This window comes from Symphalangus syndactylus, chromosome 17 (assembly GCF_028878055.3).
Source record: "Symphalangus syndactylus isolate Jambi chromosome 17, NHGRI_mSymSyn1-v2.1_pri, whole genome shotgun sequence".
NCBI classification, from domain to species: domain Eukaryota; kingdom Metazoa; phylum Chordata; class Mammalia; order Primates; family Hylobatidae; genus Symphalangus; species Symphalangus syndactylus.
In genome coordinates, this window is record NC_072439.2 from 60,135,415 (window position 1) to 60,153,232 (window position 17,818).

The 17,818-nt window shown below is 44.5% G+C and overlaps 2 protein-coding genes across 7 annotated transcripts in view; one reads left to right on the forward strand and one right to left on the reverse strand.

Annotated features, from left to right (window-relative positions):
- Positions 1–422: 422 nt before the first annotated feature.
- SHOX2 (SHOX homeobox 2) lies at positions 423–10,967 on the reverse strand. Of its 3 annotated transcripts, XM_063620316.1 has the most exons (6): positions 10,060–10,967; positions 9,440–9,511; positions 7,061–7,269; positions 4,631–4,688; positions 4,236–4,324; positions 423–2,693 (listed from the first exon to the last, which is right to left on the reverse strand). In XM_063620316.1, exons 1-6 carry the CDS (start codon positions 10,406–10,408, stop codon positions 2,400–2,402), a joined length of 1,071 nt encoding a protein of 356 aa, XP_063476386.1. In that variant the 5' UTR covers positions 10,409–10,967; the 3' UTR covers positions 423–2,399. The 3 variants fall into 3 exon arrangements, with proteins under 3 accessions (XP_063476386.1, XP_063476388.1, XP_063476387.1); XM_063620318.1 differs by lacking the exon at positions 9,440–9,511 and having other exon boundaries at positions 423–2,657; XM_063620317.1 differs by lacking the exon at positions 9,440–9,511.
- RSRC1 (arginine and serine rich coiled-coil 1) overlaps positions 10,208–17,818 on the forward strand; it is a 442,527-nt gene continuing 434,916 nt past the window's right edge. The window contains exon 1 of one of the 4 annotated variants that reach the window (XM_063620324.1): positions 10,208–10,394. The gene's annotated coding sequence lies outside the window, so the exon portion shown is untranslated. Of the gene's footprint in view, positions 10,395–14,471; positions 14,615–14,799; positions 14,996–17,818 lie in introns of those variants that run through there. The other 3 variants (XM_063620323.1, XM_063620321.1, XM_063620322.1) reach the window with 3 other exon arrangements.

The following is a 17,818-nucleotide window of genomic DNA, read 5'->3' on the forward strand; positions in this document are numbered from 1 at the left end:
CAGCACCTGCCCCGCACCAGAGAGGGTCAACGAACTGGGACTGATTGTCGATTATGCCATACCAAACCCAGGTTGATTTCGCACCGCAGGATCCCTCTTTCCTTCCTCCCAAAAGTGTCCCCAGATAAAGGTTGGAATTATAGCAAAACGAATAACGAGAGTCCATCTTGGGGAAGGAAGTTACTCTATCCTATGTTATTTTACTTCTTATCTGTTCTTTCATTAATTTGGTATAACCCCGCTTCTATGCTGGGTGGATAAAATGGAGGGGGCCGGCGGAAATGCACTCAGCGCTAGCGACAGCCACAGAGCCACCCTTCTTACTGCCCCTTGACTGCGGCACATAAGAGCAGAGGCAAGCGCTTTTCCAAGTTGGTATATTCGAGAGAGTGATACGCATTAATCAAAAGGGAAAAGGGAAAGACTATCCCAGATATTTTAATAGTAACAGGAACAAAGATGACGCGAACCCCATCAAATGAAACGATATTTTCATTCAATTGATCGCAAAGTGTCTTCAATTAATAACTTGGCACTTATTTAAAAGGTTTAACAGAATTGGAGGCGACACATTTTGTACTGACAGCACGTCATGAGATAACATCTTTTGTTTAAAATAACTTAATACACTAGAAAAAAATATGTCAAATATAAATAATATTGTTTTCATGGAGAACAAATAGTTACAAAGCTCAACCGCATACCGAAGTTCAGTCAGAAGAGCTTTTCCTCTTTCTTGTAAATTAGAAGGTAAAACAAAAACAAAAACAAAAACCCACAAACTTAGGCTTGCTAGCGAATTGGGATACAGATTGGCTTAGTTCAAGGTATCCCAGTTTAAATAGCCACATGAATTGAAACAAACAACCAAAAGAAACAAAACAAAAAAACAAGGTTACTTGAATAGATACACCTTTGTGAGATAAAATGCAAATGTTTAAAGTCAGTCCACACATTATAGCCAAAATAAACTTTGTTCGTGTGTATCAACATATCTTACACAAACCTAGTGCCTGTATCTAGCTGGGTGTTATTTAAGGTGAATTTGACGGGATAGAGAGGGGGAAATAAAGCACTGTCTTCAAATAGAACTTCAGGAAACCAACAAGAAGGAACACAAGAAAAGGGGAATGGTGGGAACTAACACTGATTGAGCGCCTACTGTGTCTGGCACAGCGAGGCGCTGTACCTTCATTATTTCATTTGGTGGTCTTGTTTTCCTTTTCCTTTCCCCACATATTCTGCCCACCTCTGTCTTCTTAGGACAATGAGTGTAATTTTTTCCCTTTCAGACTTTTTTCTTTTGTTCCCCAGGATCAAAGACAGGGCAAATATATATATATCAATTTCCAGATGCTTTTGGTATTGTTTTTCGTAGTGAAGATGAAAATGGAGTGAGTGCATGGGAGATAAGGGGGTGGGAGGAGACACACCATCAATGGAATACAAGTAACATGCAAACCGGAATTTACTGTCAGCAGTCCAGACAGTTTTGCCATAATAATTTCTCAGAGAAATCATTGTCTGTGGCATCATTTTTGTGTTAACATTATTTTTCTCTCTCCTCGTTTTAATATTTTCTCTTTTTTTGCTCTTCCATACATGGTGGGTTTAAACTCAAAGCATCTGATTCAACGTAAAAGGAGGCCCGCCTCTCTCATCAAATTTCTCGTATTAACGTGAACTTCGCAGAAAAAGGTCAGTTTCAAAACCTGTGAACTTCCCAGCTGCGCACTTTTTTCATCTTAGTTTTTTAAATAAGTATACCTCTTCTTTCTGCTTTGCCTTCTTAGCGCATTTTTAAAAACACACATTTAAGTTGGTAACTCCCCCACAGTCTCTCGAGATTCGTCTGGGTTGTTTTTCCATATTTTTAAATGTATAAAATACTTTAATTTTAAAATTTGTTTTTGCTCCTTGGTTCTCCAATTTCAGCTTCTGCCAAATAGCAATAAGAAATAAGTTCCCTTTCTCGTTTTCTCTCCGGTTTGTCTTTCGATTTTTTTGTTTGCTCATTTTTTATTGTTAACAAGATTTTTTTTCTATGCAAGAGTCCATCGTTGCAGCTTTGCGGTGAGCCAAACTCCGAGGTTCCAGCACTCCCCTGTCCAGTCTCTCTCCAGACTCCCCTAAACCCGCTCCTACAAAACCGAATTCTAGGCCCTCGGGTAGGAAAACGGGCAGGAGCCACGGAGCCTGCGTGCCTCGTGAGATCCCTGGTCCTGCATGGAGTCTGGCTCTCCGAGTCCAAGATGCGAAAGGGGACAAGGGATGGTCAGTGAGGCGGGAAGAGGGCCGGCTCCCGAGGTCTCAAAGGAGTAACGAAGAAGCAGCGGGGCGCGGAGGGCGTGCAGGCTGAGTGCTGCGGGGCAGGCGCGACATTGGTGCTGGCGTTGGCGTCACAGACCGAGGGCTGCGGCGTGCTTTTTGGCTTTCAGTCTGAGATCGGCGATGCTGGAGTTCTTGCTGGTGGTCTTGGCGGCTGCTGCGGCCGCCACTACAGAGGCGGCGGAAGCCGAATCGGCGGCCAGCGTGGCGAGCGGCAGTCCGAAGGGCGGCGCTGGGAACATCATGTAGGGCGCGTGCGCGGCCAGGTGCGGATGCAGGTGGTGGTGCGCGTGCGCCACAGCGCTGTCCAGCTGCAGCTGCGCCTGAACCTGAAAGGACAAGGGCGTCACGTTGCAATGACTATCCTAGGGTGACAACAGAATAGAAACAGAGCATTAACGGCGTCCAGCTTGGCCAGAGAGAGAGTTGGGTTGTGTTTGGGCACGGGGAGAGGGCATTTGGCTGTGCATCTTGTTCCGACAGTGACCTTCTCAGCCTGTTGCTGAATCTGGGGTTCCACATGTATACTCCAGTGTCCCCTGGGTCTCCGAAACTCGCTTAGGGTAGGCTTATTTCCCCGTACCCCGGGAACCCCCTTCTGCAGGAATGTGGCCGTCTCCCCTGGGAACTGGGCTGAAATGGTATACTGGAAAGACTGCGGGTGAGGATCCCTACCCTCTTCTCTTGATGCTGCCATGCATCTCTTACCCCACTACCAAAACAACGGAGTACCAACAAGCAAACTACACAACTTTTTAATGTCATTCAGGGAAGTTATTCCGTCTTCACCACAATAGGCACAATTGTGAGTCGGTACTTCTAACCTTTACTGCCATAACAATTACCCAGGGATCTCGTTAAAATTCAGATTCTGATTCACAAGGTCTAGGTTGGGGCCTGAGATTCTGAATTTCTAACAATCTCCCAGACGGTGTTGTTGCTGCTGGACCAAAGATTACCTTTTGAGTAGTAAAGGTCTCCTTTTAAAGTCACCCCTCCCTCTTTCTTCAGTCATTCTCTTTTTTCCAAAGCCAAGCATCAGGATGCCAGAGTCCTGTGGCACCAAGAGAGCTAAGATCTCCCTAACACCGACTCTCAATTCATGGGCACACCTACGTGTCTCCCCGGTCCAAGTCACTGGAGACTGAGAGCTAATTCATGACATCACAGCCATGCCAAGCAGGTGTCCTGGCTGAGGATAGGGAAGGTCAGACACTGGTTGGGAAAGGATTTCGCCCTCAGGCTTGGAGAGCAGGGAGTTCAGAGCACTGGGATTTCCCAGGATTAAATCATTGCTGCAGGCTCTCCTTTTAAAATGTACTCTTAAAGGTTTCTTTATGGCTAAGGGATTGCAAAGGCAGGGCAGCCCTGGGAAGACCAAGACTTCTCTCTTTACCAGAGATGAAACTTTGTTTGCAGAAACAGATTTAAAAACAAAAGAAAGAAAAAACGAAAGTATGAGCTGGGAGTACCCGTGTTTATTTTTTTTTTTTCTGTCAGAGTTATTTAATGTCACTAAGAGATAGAAAATACCTAGAAAAGTATCTAGAGGGTTGCCTTAGAAATACCTTAGGACTAACCTCTGTATTGGATTTGACAAAATCTTAATCAAAAGGCTTTTCCTTCCTCTTTCTCTAAGGGTAATCTTTAGTGTATTTTTAAAGGACCAGTTACTGCCCTCAGGCCCCTTCAGGGGTTCCCATGAGGACAGAAGGGACTAGGCATTCAGACCCTTAATACCATATAGGTTTTTAAAGGGTAGTGGGTCCACTATATCATCTCAAAATGATTCTCCAACTATGCAGACATTGACATCTGGGCTCAGAGACAAGTGATGTTCAACAGTTCAAGCAAACATTCAGGTATTTTTTATATTTAAAAACAGCTTGAAACTAGGCTGTACTTGCCTGCTGAAATGGCATCCTTAAAGCACCTACGTTGACATAGGGTGCTACTCTACAAGCTTCAAACTGGCTGGCGGCCCCTATGAGAACACCTGTAAAAAGTACGAAAGAAAAATTATGTGAGGTTAACATTTGTAGCATTTTTCAGGGTTCCAAATAGTACAAGATAGAACTAATTCCTTTGAAAATGGACTATTATCTTTCTAAACTGCATCCAAAATTTAAATAAATATAACTTACTCCCAAACTTTAGAGGACTCCATTAACAGCCTTTGGAGATTATTAAGTCAAGAACTATTGCCATTTTGAGGTTTCTTTTTTTCTGTCATTGTAATAGTAATATTCACTACTTCTCTCTTTGCTCAGACTATCAAATGTTCCTTGTATAAGAAGCATACCTTTATGGAGTTGATTTTCTTGTTTTCTACATTTAGCTCTTCGATTTTGAAACCAAACCTATAGGTTGGAGGGGGGAAAAAATAAAACCTAGATGTTATGACTAAAATTTTTTTTAAATTACAAGAATACAAAGAGAAAAGAGTCGTGGTTTAGATAAGAATTGGGAGATACAGCAAGCAATCTTTGAATTGTATAAAACAGCCTCAAATTCCAAAGTTAAACATGTAAATTAACTACAGAAATAGAAAGATAGATTTTATAGACTTTCACAAGATAGATTACTATTAGTCCTGATTTCATCTTTTCACATAACGGAGTCCCCATCGCCTAAAACTCTGCTTGGTACCTGATACCAACATGATAATGTGTTTAGATATTTGCCCAGTTAAGACCTCAGAAGAATGTGTTCATTAATAGCCTGTAATGTTAATTAGCTTCATCTTAAAGTAAAACCAAACACCAGAGCAAATAATGACTCTTTTGCGGACAAGGAGTTGTAAGGGTTGGGCAGAGGTAATTAGTGTCATAAAAGCCTCACTACAAAGAAGTTTAGAATTTCTCTGTTCCTCTGTGCAGCAGAGTGAAACACAGTAGCAGAATAATTGTGCATCATTATCATGATAATCTAATTTGCTTCTTTAGAAAAAGCCACTGCTTGCAGTTAGGATAGTAGGAAAACATCTAGAAAATAACTAAAATGTAAATAAAAGTATGAAACAACAATAAAGTTCACTTCTTAAGAGAAAAAAAGAAAAGCACTCAGTGAAAGGAGAATGAAGTATGTATAAAGCAAGTAACTCTTAGGTACTTTGTTCTCCTGGATGTTACCTGCTTAAACTTGACAACTTTTACGGCAGTATGACAGATTTTTTAAAATTCAAATAAAGCTTGCTTTTGTATTCCACTTTCAATAATAAAGCATATTGATCGACTCACAAATTAAAGTTTTAAAAACTCCATTAAAGTAAAAATACTGCTTCAGAGCTTTCATTGGTATGTTTTTGAAAGCAAGTGTCACAGTCAATGCAAATCTTCAAAAATTTCTCTGCTATTTAGTATAACAGAGGGTGGATTTTGTGCCAGGGTGGCATCCTTTGTGTAATTCACATGGCCTGAGGCTTCTTGCCTTTTTCTTTCCCCTAGAAGAGTTGGAATTAAGATACTAATAATCATAACTGTAATAATTATCATCATGTTTTTAAGGGGTTGCTGAGCCTCTGGAGATCTCAGTGCACAGAGCAAAGCAGGAGAGGCTTAAAAAGGAAGGCTCTGCTGCTGATGCTGTGATGACCAAGGCAGCCTATTATTACTTTTCCTCTTCAACGTGACTGCTCTGTTTTTTTTTTTTCCTGATCCTATTACAAGATGTGGGGAAGCCCCTTAAGAATTGTGCATAGTTCGCTACAGATGGTGGTCTCTGTGCCCAGAGACCGAGGGAGTATCTGTTACAGCGATACTTTGTAACAGCTGCAGATGTGCGGGCCTAAAACTGCTCCATGTGTTCAAACAAATAATGACTATCATTTTATTCTATTTTATTATTTGAGCGGAAATACAATCTGAAACATTTAAATTTGTTCCCCCTAAAGCTAGAAGGATATGTGTATGTGAATGTACACAATTTGCTCCTTTAAATGCCCCCAAAGCCTATTTTTGCTATTACATTTGCCTCCACAACCAATAAAGAAAATCTGTTTCAGTCCTAACTTCATTGGGTATGGCACGTGCTGGAGGGCAGGCTTTGGAAATATAAATACTAATATATGTGGTTTGTTTTAAAATCTAATTTCTTTAGGGTCAGTTTCGTTGCCTTGGTTAAACGAATGAACAAAGAGTGACCAAAATGCGTTTATTTCTCCGCTATTTCACACACAGTTTGAGATCGACTGCTAACAGCAGACTGTAAATTTCTGCACTTAACAGTTACTAATTTTCTTTATAGTCTGCACATCTATAAACCTAATTGGGATATCCGCTTGACAAACCTAGACCCTGCAGAGCAGACCTTCAAGGAAATCCAACTCCAGAGAGCAAAATACTCCTTGGAACTTTTAAGGCATCCAGAGATAAAACGTTTTCTGTGGGATTTTTTTTAAGCCTTATAAAAGTAGGCCCATTAGGATTAAACCACATTAAAGCCAGCACGAGGCAAGGGGGGTGTGGTTTATAGAAACTCTGGGAGAAAGCCCAGCACAGCTTTCTTCTTCTGGGAACATATGTTAGGATGGAAAAAAAAAAAAAAAAGGGAAGGGAGTGCTATAGGACTAAGATCTACTTTGGAAAATAAGACCTCTAGTAAAGATATCTCTTTCCTTCTTATTTTACACCACACACTAGAACCACCACCTCCGGAGTGTGTCCCCCAAGCCTCTTTCCAACCCCAGGCTCTCTCTGCTCCCTGGGCTCTCGACCTCCTGGCAGCTGGGTACCTGCACTCGGGCCTCCGACAGGCCCAGTCGCTGGCTCAGTTCCTCTCGCATGAAGGCGTCGGGATAGTGGGTTTCGTCAAAAAGCCTCTCCAGCTCATTGAGTTGTTCCAGGGTGAAATTGGTCCGACTTCGCCTCTGCTTGATTTTGGTCTGGCCTTCGTCCTCCATCCCTTTCGCATCCTCTTTGCGATCTTTCAGCTCCGGGGACACTGGAGGGGGCACCCCAGCGGGGCCACACGTACATCCACATGAACACACACGAACACACACACACAAACACACACACACGGACAAAAACAGCACAGCAAATCCCGTTACCAGATTTGTCGCAAAAAAGAATATAGAGAATCCTTCCCCCTTGTGGAATCCTGGTCCGGCTTCTTACCCCAACACGGAGGAAGAATATCCCGGAGAAGCGCAAAGGTCAAGTCTGAGCAGCCGCCTGGGGCAAGGTGGGCAGTCATCCACCACCTCCTCCACAAAAGTACCTCGACTCACCGCCTCACTATCCACCCCACAGTCCCGGGCCTTTCCCAGCAAACACCAAATGATTTCCACTCACTTTCGCACTCACTTTCTCCGGAGCACTCACAGAAATCAAAGGCGCAGCGCCAGGCCTCTCACAGAGCAAGGTCTGGACATAAGGGCGCGGCAAGGCCACCCACTGGCCTCTCACACCGGCCATTCCCAGAAGGCTGGCTCGTTCTCAGGCCAGCTCTCACCACCGCTACCGCAAACTTGCTGGTCTAATTTAGGAACAATTGGGCCGAAAGGTATCAGCGAGAGCAACAGACACCGGTGTTGTGCCGCACAGGGAGCCGCATCCGCAGACGCCCCTCGCTACCCCTGGGCTCGGGCCAAACCCTGCATAAGGTCCCCTGGACAGCCAGGTAATCTCCGTCCCCCCTGCCCGACCGGGGTCGCACGAGCACAGGCGCCCACGCCATGTTGGCCGCCCAAAGGGCTCGCCGCCCAAGCCGGGCCAGAAGGCAGGAGGCGGAAAACCAGCCTCCGGTGGCGGGCGAAAGCAACCGCTCTTTCTGTTCTCTCTTCGCCCTCCCTCGTGGAAACGCAGACTCGACCCTAAACGCTTAACCCACAGAGATCAACAGGTTCAAGCGGAATATTCGCGATCCTCGGTTTCTATTGGTTGCTCAAAGCCTTTTCATGCAACCAGCAGCTCGGATGTTTAATAAAATATGCATTTTTCTGCTCTGGGTTTGCACACATCCGTTGCCACTTTCCTGTCCTTCTCCTCCCTTTAAAAGCAGGAGCTCTTCTAGTGTGAGCATATAGAGCCACCATATATAAATATCCCCCTGGAACCTTTATCCTCTGCGCCCGAATCAGAGACTCCGGTTTTTAAGAAGTCAAAGCTGAGTTTAGATAGTCGAGGCTGTTTGCAGTTCTTCCCAGCGCAGGATTCAGGCCAGCATGGGTGTTAAAAATCATTTCCGGAAGAGCCGGTCTGCAGAGAAATTAATACTTGCCCTGAGCTTGGAAATCAACAATCCTAGGAACTGCGTCCGCCGGGGGTTCAGATCTGAACCTCGCCGTCAGGCGCGCTGGCGAACCTGTAGTTCGGGCCTGTAGTTGTGGACTCATGGCCGGGAAGCTGCGCTGGGCACCCTGACAGTAACTCCACCACTTTACAAATTTAGGAAGACCTGGTGCTGGTTTGGAGGAAGAAGAGTCGCTAGATCTCGGCCCTGCCGGGCATTCTAGCTACGGTGATCTTAAGTATTGCCGTATTTTCTAGTTCTCAGAGTTAGTTTTGTGGACATTTGTCCTTTCTTTAGGAAGGAAGTGGATAACATTAAACATTATGGGCCAATTTAATAGCAAAGTATTTTTACTGATATTGTATTGAAATTTAAATATGAAAACACACCTTTCAGATTCTGCCAATGAGGTGGGAAGGCTTTGTCTATAACATGTCATATACACAGTGGATGCCACTCAAAGTTTTGGGGCTTTGAGGAGATGTCCAAAATTCAAGTTGATCAATAGACTTAATAAAATCTCTATTTTTATCCCCAAATTTCCAATTAATGATCTAAACAGGAACAGATCGTGTTATAAACAACTTAATTGCTTGCTTAAATATGTGATTCCACGCACGCCACATATTTTCTTAATTGGAAAAATATGGCAGTACACCAGTTACTGCAGGCACCAAGTGCCAAATCAATTTTATTGTTGAACTCCTTTGAATTGGTATAGAACGCTCTGCCATTGAGATAAAGACGTTTCCTAACACTGAGCTAGCACCAAAGGATTTTTGCTCTAAGAGAACCGAGTACTGAGTGATTGAAAACACTAAAGGAATTGTGTAAATATAGATCCCCACCTCCCCCCCCTCCCCCGCCCCCAACACACCAAGAAACCGAAACGCCTCGCCCGGGAGAAGCAGCGTAGCCTGGACCTTAGCTTTCGTTGGCTTCCTTCTACCTTGAAAGAGAATGGGAAGTTTTGGCCCCTAAAATCCAAAGATTCTGGGTCTCTGAGGAGTTCGAGGGGTCTTGGCGGCTCCAAACACCGAGGCGACCGGAGGGTTAAGCTTTCCACCTCTGCCCCTTCTCCCTCCCGGCAAACTCCGCGCTAGAGGCTAGCTTTAGTCCCGCCGTCTGGTCCAGCACCCCCTCCTGCAGCCCGACCCCGCGAACTTCCACGTCCGCCTGCGGGCCATCCGGGCTGCGAGCCCATCCTCCGGCTGGTGAAAAATGCATTTCGGTGGAATGGGAACATCTGGGAACGGAGCGCACAAACCCCACACGTTTCCCCCCACACCCCACCACAACACACTAGGACCCCACCCACGACCGAGCATACCACCGGACCCCCACCCTTCCACTATCACTCTAGCTGACAAAGCTTGGGTCCAGGGCCCTCTCCGGGTCCCTCTCCCCTCCCCGCTGGGCCTCGGAGTCCTCTCCCGCCCGAGAGGAGTCAGGAAGGCGGGAAGGGGAACCGCCGCCTGGGGCCAGTCAGGTCGTTACCCTCCGTCAGTCGCGGGCTGCCAGGCTCCCTGCTTCTCTCGGCGGCGCCCATGTCCAGCTCCCGGACGGGAGAGCGCCCTCCTCCAGCTCCTCCGCCTGCTCCTCCTCCTCCTACACCTCCTCCGCCTCCTCCGCCTCCTCCGCCTCCGCCTCCTCCGCCGCCGCCTCCGCCGGCCGCCCGGACTGCCGGGCTGCTGCGGTCGTCGCGGCCCGCCTCGGTGCAGCCGGTCGGCTCCTTGGCCCCGCGCAGCGGCGCGCTCTCCAGCACCTCCCGGTACGTGATCGCCTCCTTCTTCTCCTTCACTTTCTGGTCAAAAGACTTGGAGACGAACGCCGTAAGTTCTTCCATTGCCGCCACACGTCAGCCCGGCGCTCAACCTCTGCCAGCAGAGCCCCGCTCTTTTTTTCCTTCTTCTTTTTTTACTGCTCCAGCCCCCCCAATAATAACACATCAATGGGACAGGAGGTGGGGGAGGAGAGGGAGGAGGAGGAAGAAGAAGAAAAAGAGGAGAAGAAAGAAGAAAGAGGAGGAGAAGTAGAAGGAGAAAAAGAAGTAAGAAGAGGAGGAGGAGGAAGAAGAGAAGGAGGGGGAGAAGGGTGAGGAGGAGAGGGAGGAGGAGAAGGAGGAGAAGAGAAGGGGCGGGGGCCGCTGGAGGGAAATGGGAACTGATGCTTCCCTGCCGGAGCGCGCTTGTTCAATGTTAAGATCTTTGACAATTCTTCCTGCGGAGAGTTCAGATCTGATAGCGAGGCTGCGCTTGAAGTCTCACTATTTATACTTCCTAAAGGCGGCCTCTTATTCTGAGTAAATTACCTCCCCTCGCAACTCGGAGTGAGCCCCCTTCCCGGGTAGCAGTCGCGCCTCTACCGGGGGTTGGGGAGGGGAAAAGGAGAGAGACAGAGAGAGAGAGAGAAGAAGAGAGAGAGGAGAGAGAGAGAGAGAGATTGGAGTTCGGGCGGGCTGGGGCTGGAGTGGTAGGGCAGCACAGGGGGACTGGAGGGGGCGGGGAGAGAAGGCCGGTCCCCGGCCGCTCAGGTTTTCAGATAGCCCCTGCCGCCTGTGCTCTTGGCCATTAATCCAGGATTGACAAGAATCCCTAATTAATTTAATTAGGCGTGGATTTTGCGTTGGTGTCACGACTTAGTTAAACACTGGGGAGCTGGATAGACCCCGCGGGGTGGGGCCAAGAGGAAACTGACAAGTGTGCAGCTCTTAGAGTCAGTCACGTATCCCGACACTGCATCCTTCCCCACAGCCTTACTTCTAGTCGGGGTGCCTCGCAATGCTCAGCTTCGCATTGCTTTTCCTCGTCCCTGCCCTGCATCAACCGCCCAGCAGTTTACAGGCCCCGCATCCCATTCCCGCATCCTGACCCCGCATCCCAATTCTGCATCCCCGCCTCTCCCTCACAATCCCACCCCTGCCGGCCGTAGCTCCACCGCCCAGCGTCATCCTGCCCAGAGTCAGGGTTGTCTGCACCTTCTCCGACCCGCGCAGCTTCTCTTAGGAGCTTCCCGGCTCGCAGGCAGGCTGAGTCCGGGTCTTCTCCAAGCTCCTCGTCCCTCGGTCCGTGTTATTCGCTCTATTATTCGTGTCCTGGAGCCCAGCTGACTCCTCTATAGACAGACCACGCTAAAAGGGACCGGTCGATTTAACAAGTTTCCCGAGCAGCTGTTAGCTGACAGCTCTCGTTTTAAAGTGTTTCCTTAGCGCCCGGTCAAGGATAGCTCGACTTCGTTCGTTTCGTCTCTGAGGTCTCAGAACTCCCACCCTTCTCCCTTACTCTCTGCACCCGGACCCCTCTATGGTGAATTACAGGACTTCTTTAGCATCTTGGGAAACATCCGAATTTATTTACTAAATTGAAAAACAAGAGATTATCCCTCTTCTAGTCTGAAAAAAAAATCGACGTTAAGTTTGTACCCTCTCTAATTTCATTTATTGCGGGGTGCTAAAAAAGAGACGCTCGCCGGGAGTAAAGGTCTCTCCCCCCACCCCACCCCCACCGCTTACGATTTACAATTCTATTTCTGGGCTATTTTCATTGGAACGGTTTGTTACATTAGAGGAACATCTATATTCCTGAGTCATTTGTCTGTATTGTGCCGGACAGGGCTTGCTGTGAGAAGTGTGGCTATGCAAATATATACTCACAAAAGAATATTTACATATGATAAGTTATATTTAAGTGTGTAAACAAATGTACCTCTTTAAGTGTGGCTTAGGGGACATTTTCAAGTACTCTGAATATTAATGCAGACTTTCTGGAAGTTAAAGGTAACTTGATCATTATTTTGGATCTAATACTCTTAGTAAAAATAAGAGGAATTACAGAACATTAATATGTATATCTTCCATATATTGGTTAAGGCATCAAAACAAATTAGCAGAAAATTTAAGAAGTTCCGTCAAAACAACCTGGAACACTTGTAAAAAGAGAACACAATTATAACTTAATATATTAGTGTTTCTCAGATAGATGTAAATAGAAGCTGGATATAACCTTATGTTATACTACAATACTCACATTAAAATGTTCATGTTTGGTGAATTTAAGGATTATGTATATCATGCTTTTTAGAAACGTTGTTTTGCCTTTTTAAAACATTTCATTTTTTGCCACTTTTAGGAGAGCTAATGTCTATAATTTTTCCGCAGCTATAGCTTTTAAGTATGAATACATTGTATTAGTACTTGCTTTTGTTTTGTTACACTACAAAAGGGACAAAGTTTCCAAAGTTATACGAATTTAGAAACAATTTCACATTGAGTCTTGGGTTACTCTCTATACTTTCTGATATTATCAGAGGAAAATAATCATACAATTTTAGTCCTTTATGAAAATCTGTTTTTAAGATTATTTAGCAGAAGGGCCAGTAATGGGGTGAGCTAAGAGGATTTGGTGCTCCAGGTGCTCTCAAACTGAGGTGTTAAATACATATTCACAAATAAGTCAAAAATAACCACTGTTAGAAGCCGGTTAAGGAATCAGGAGACCCACCAGCTACTTGTTTGCCTTTTTAAGTACATGACTTTTAGGTTTGAACTCATATTTCATCTATTGAGCTTGAGGGAAAGATGACCACTTTAAAGGTAATCAGGGAAGTCACAGACACAACTATTGTGTAATTCAAACCAATAGATTTTCCCATGATCTCAGCTTTTTGGCTTATTGCATATTTAGGAATAGTAGTGTTGATAACAGATGGATAAATCTTTAGTGTCTGACCACAGATTCCCACTGGCCTAAGGGAAGTTACTTTAAAAAAAATTTCAAGGTTTTAAAATCATATACTAATAAATGCTCACAAAGTTCCAATGATGTTGTTTCATTAAACAGCAAATATTTTCCAGAGACAGGACATTTCAAAATACAGTTTTGGTAAAAAAAAAAAAAAAAAGAGGAAAAAAAAAGAAAAAAGAAAAAAGAAAAAAAGCATTTATGGTAAAGCTCAGCTGACAGTCTGTGGACAGATACACAGGTTCCAATAAAATTCAGGACCCTAAGGGTTTCCCCAGCTCTTGAATTATTTAAAATATATACGTAGTGTTGTAGTAGTTAAGTTTTAAAACGGTGCCTCAAAACTGGCTAGGTAAGGTACATTATTTATGAAAAATATATTGTGGAGGTGATTTTTCACCATCTCGAATGTCTGCGGAAAACTGTAGCTTGGTTATCTAGTAGTGGTGAATGAGCTGATTCTCATAGTCGACCAAAACCCAGGCCAACAATGTATTTGTCTTTTTAGCTTTGCTTAAGAGTAAATGAGGAAAAAATTTTCATGTAAGGAAAAATAAGTAATGTAGTATGAGTTACAGAAAATGCTGAGTCTCTGTAATTTTTATTGGTTTAAATAAAAAAACTCCACACACCTATAAATTTGATTTCTCTTTCAGAAGAAACCGCTCCCCGCCTCGCCTCAGGCAGCTCTCTCCTATTCCTCTACTAACCAGTTACTTTAATCTGAGAAACTAATTTGCACTCAACTTGTGAGTGCCTTCACCTTCAGGGCAGAAGAAACACCGACTTTTAATGCATTTTTGCAAATAAATCATTACAATTTAATCACACACGACTCTATACAGACACACTCCCATGATTTATTATCGTTGGGCGAGTTTCCCCCTCCCCCAGCGTGAGATAACCAATTTTGTTTCGGGTAGGTGTCATAAACATAACTTCCTACGATGCAGATTTGTTTACTGATTATCCATGACGATAACGACGACTACTAAGACAATAACACTCTCCAGTCCCACCTTTATTGCTTTGGATAACAATAAAATCAAAATAAATAGGCACGCAAAACAAACGCCAAACAAAAAATTGGCAGCGTTACAATCTACTCCCTCGGCATTCCCAGCGCCTAGCAGCATCCATCGATGCACTCGATATATCGGCTGAAGCTGCCTGGCGCTAGAACCAGGAAGGCGCTGAGCTTAAACTGAAGCAAGTTCGGTGGATGCCGGCGGCGCCCTCATCTAAAGAAACGTCTTAGGGTCTGCGGCGCTTGCACGTCAACGGAAGGTGTGAGCCAAAAGGTCTGGACCCAGGTGATGCCCATGACCAGGGCTTGGGGAGCGGCGCCCGTGGCTGCGGGTCTCCGAGGCCCTGAACCGGCGAGAGGCGGCGTGGGGCCTGGCGCAGTTTGCTGCTGGGTGTTGGTGGAGGGTGGGCGGCGGCCTCGCGGCGTGCGCAGTGTCACCGTGCGCATGCGTCCCGCACCTGGGAGGCTCCGGACTCCCTGGGTCGAGGCTGGTGGCTGTAGGGTAGGTGGGTGGCCGCAGGCCTCAAGCTTGGCCCTCTGTCTTGAGGACATGTTGGAGAGTTCGCCGACTCCTCCCCTCGCCCCACATTCCTGGCTCTTCATAGCTGCTTTTGGTTTTCCTGGCTCATCTTGCAATATAAGCCTGGCGCTTCCTCACTAGCCCTAGGTAGGATGGAGCAAGAGGGAGGCTGGATTCTGGTGCCCTCTATCCCATCCACTCCACTGTCCTTGCCTTAGATCCGGCTCTCTTTCTGATTCCGCCCTACCCTTTCTGGCTCACACTGGCTTGCTGAGAGAAGTGGTGCAGGGTGAAATAGACGTTCCTTTCTTGAAATATAAATATGCTCACCTTAAACACACTATATATTCCTTTGACTAATGTACTCGTGGCCATGTGACCAACAGCATATGGCTCTGTTTACTTTTGCAAGATGTTACAATGCACCCTAAGGCATGTTGCCTGCTCTTGATTTTAGGTTAACCTTGACGTAATTTCTCTCTCAGAGGTTGTGTATCTTTAAATGCACACTGGAAACCTAAACAAAAAAATATTTTTTTACACTTTCAGAATTAGCAGTAACCCAATTGTGTTCCAGGTAACTAGGTAGTAGATAAATAAATTCAAATGTCTTATGTTGTCGCAAGAAAGCATTCGGGTTGTCATCTTTGAACTTAGATGTATTATAAAAGCTCTAAGTGAAAGAGGTAAGCAGAGTTCCCAGGTTTAAGATTTGGAGCAGGTGTGACAGTTGCAACCTTGGGGGAAACTAGGTGTCCTTTAAGAGCCTCTCTAGTCTTAGAGTTTATAAATACTCACTTTCTTTGCAGGCAAAAATTTCATGCTAAGTAATATAAAACTTTATTTATGTTTTTCAATAAGAGGGCTAAAAATGTCAGAATCTGAAAACGACAAAAACAGCTGGCACTTTTCTGTTAATTGGCCTTGCCAACTCAACCAGTCTCACAAAGAGGGGTGTTATGAATTGGAAAAGTTCTGAAAGTGGGTTGTTATAGTAGATCTATAGTTGTATTGCCTGCTTTCATGTTCAAACCATTGGGGATAAATTCCTATGATTGATCATACTTTTTTAAAAAGAGAGATGCTTGCAAGTTTTTAATTGTGATGGGAGAAGTGTTTTGGCAGAATTCTTTATCTCTTTTGAGATAAAGAGTTGTGTACTTTTTTATGGATTTCTTAATATGTTAGTTTTCACCCCATTTTTACTTTTCTTCTTTGAGGTGGATTTCCCATTGAAATGACCATTCTTTTCAATTTTTCTGGCCATGTGTCCACAATCAAGAAAATTATAGTTTGATATACTAATGAGTGAGTAGTGGAGAAGTAATTATAAGCTATCATGTCCTTTGGGAATCTTTGTTCTCTCAAACTGATTGCCTGTTTTCTGAAAGAGATAACTGCTTTTTGTACCCTTATCAATAACTGGACAAAGGAACTACTTGTGTAGTCCTTTGAGTTCTCTTTTCTTGAATGACCACATGTTGGCTTTACCTCTTCAATCAGGCACCTGAACTTTACATTAGGATATTTCTGTAAATTGATCTCCTCCTGTAGTCATTTCATGGCATGGCTTCAGTTCTGTAGTGGGAGTAGTTGGGTGAGTTTTGCAACCATGAGGCTACAACTAGGAAGAACTAGAGTGAGAACAGGAAACCAAGAGCTATAGGAGCCCTGTCCCATGTTGTTTCTTTCACCTACTGATAGATTGAAAATTGTTAGCTTGTTGGACTCTAAAAGCCTGTGCTCCATTCGTCATTCATTGCCCTTATCAGAAAGAACTATCAATGTGTCTTTCCATTCATTGCACCTTACTGGTGGAGTTAAGTATAAAGAATTCTTCCTTACTAGGAGTATGTAATATAAATTGATTACCATGTCTTGAATTGGCAAGTATATTTAATTACATGCTGATGACATTATGGAAATCTAGGGGTAAGTTTATGTCTGTGGTGGTGAGTAGGACTTCAGTACCTGTCATTTATAGAGAAGACAATTTTGCGATCTACCTTGTGATTTGTTGTTAGTATTCACTCCCTTTTGTGAATAAATGTTTGAAGTTAACTATAACAAAGAAATATGGTGACCTTTTGCTTTCTTTTATTGGGATTAATTATATTTCAATGTAATTTTTCTGAAATGTAAATGTGTCACTTGAAATATTTATAGTTTTGTCACAGTGGTTTTTCAGCCTTTTCTTGGTTTCTCTAAGGAAGGATTTATTTTAAGTTCTGGGGTACATGTGCAGGATGTGCAGGTTTATTACATAGGTTAACATGTGCCATGGTGGTTTACTGCACCTAAATATTACGTCCAGCATGCGTTATCTATTTTTCCTGATGCTCTCCCTTTCCCCATGCCCCCACCACAGGCCCCATTGTGTGTTGTTCCCCTCCCAGGTCCATGTGTTCTCAATGTTCAGCTCCCACTTATGAGTGAGAACATGCGGTGTTTGGTTTTCTCTTCCTGCGTTAGTTTGATGAGGATAATGGCTTCCAGCTCCATCCATGTCCCTGCAAATGATGATCTCATTCTTTTTTTGTGGATCCATAATATTCCATGGTGTATATATACCACATTTTCTTTATTCAGTCTATCATTGATGGGCATTTAGTTTGATTTTGTGGTATCACACTGGTGATTCCTCAAAGAATCACCCATTCTGGACGATTCCTGTGACATCATCTTCCACAATGGTTGAACTAATTTACATTCTCACCAACAGTTTATTAATAAAAGTGTTCCTGTCTCTCCACAGCCTTGCCAGCATCTGTTGTTTTTTGACTTTTTTTCTTTTTTTGAGACGGGAGTCTCGCTCTGTCACCAGGCTGGAGTGCAGTGGCGTGATCTCGGCTTACTGCAACCTCCAACTCCCTGGTTCAAGTAATTCTCCTGCCTCAGCCTCCTGAGTAGATGGGATTATAGGCATGCTTCACCACACCCAGCTAATTTTTGTATTTTTAATAGAAACAG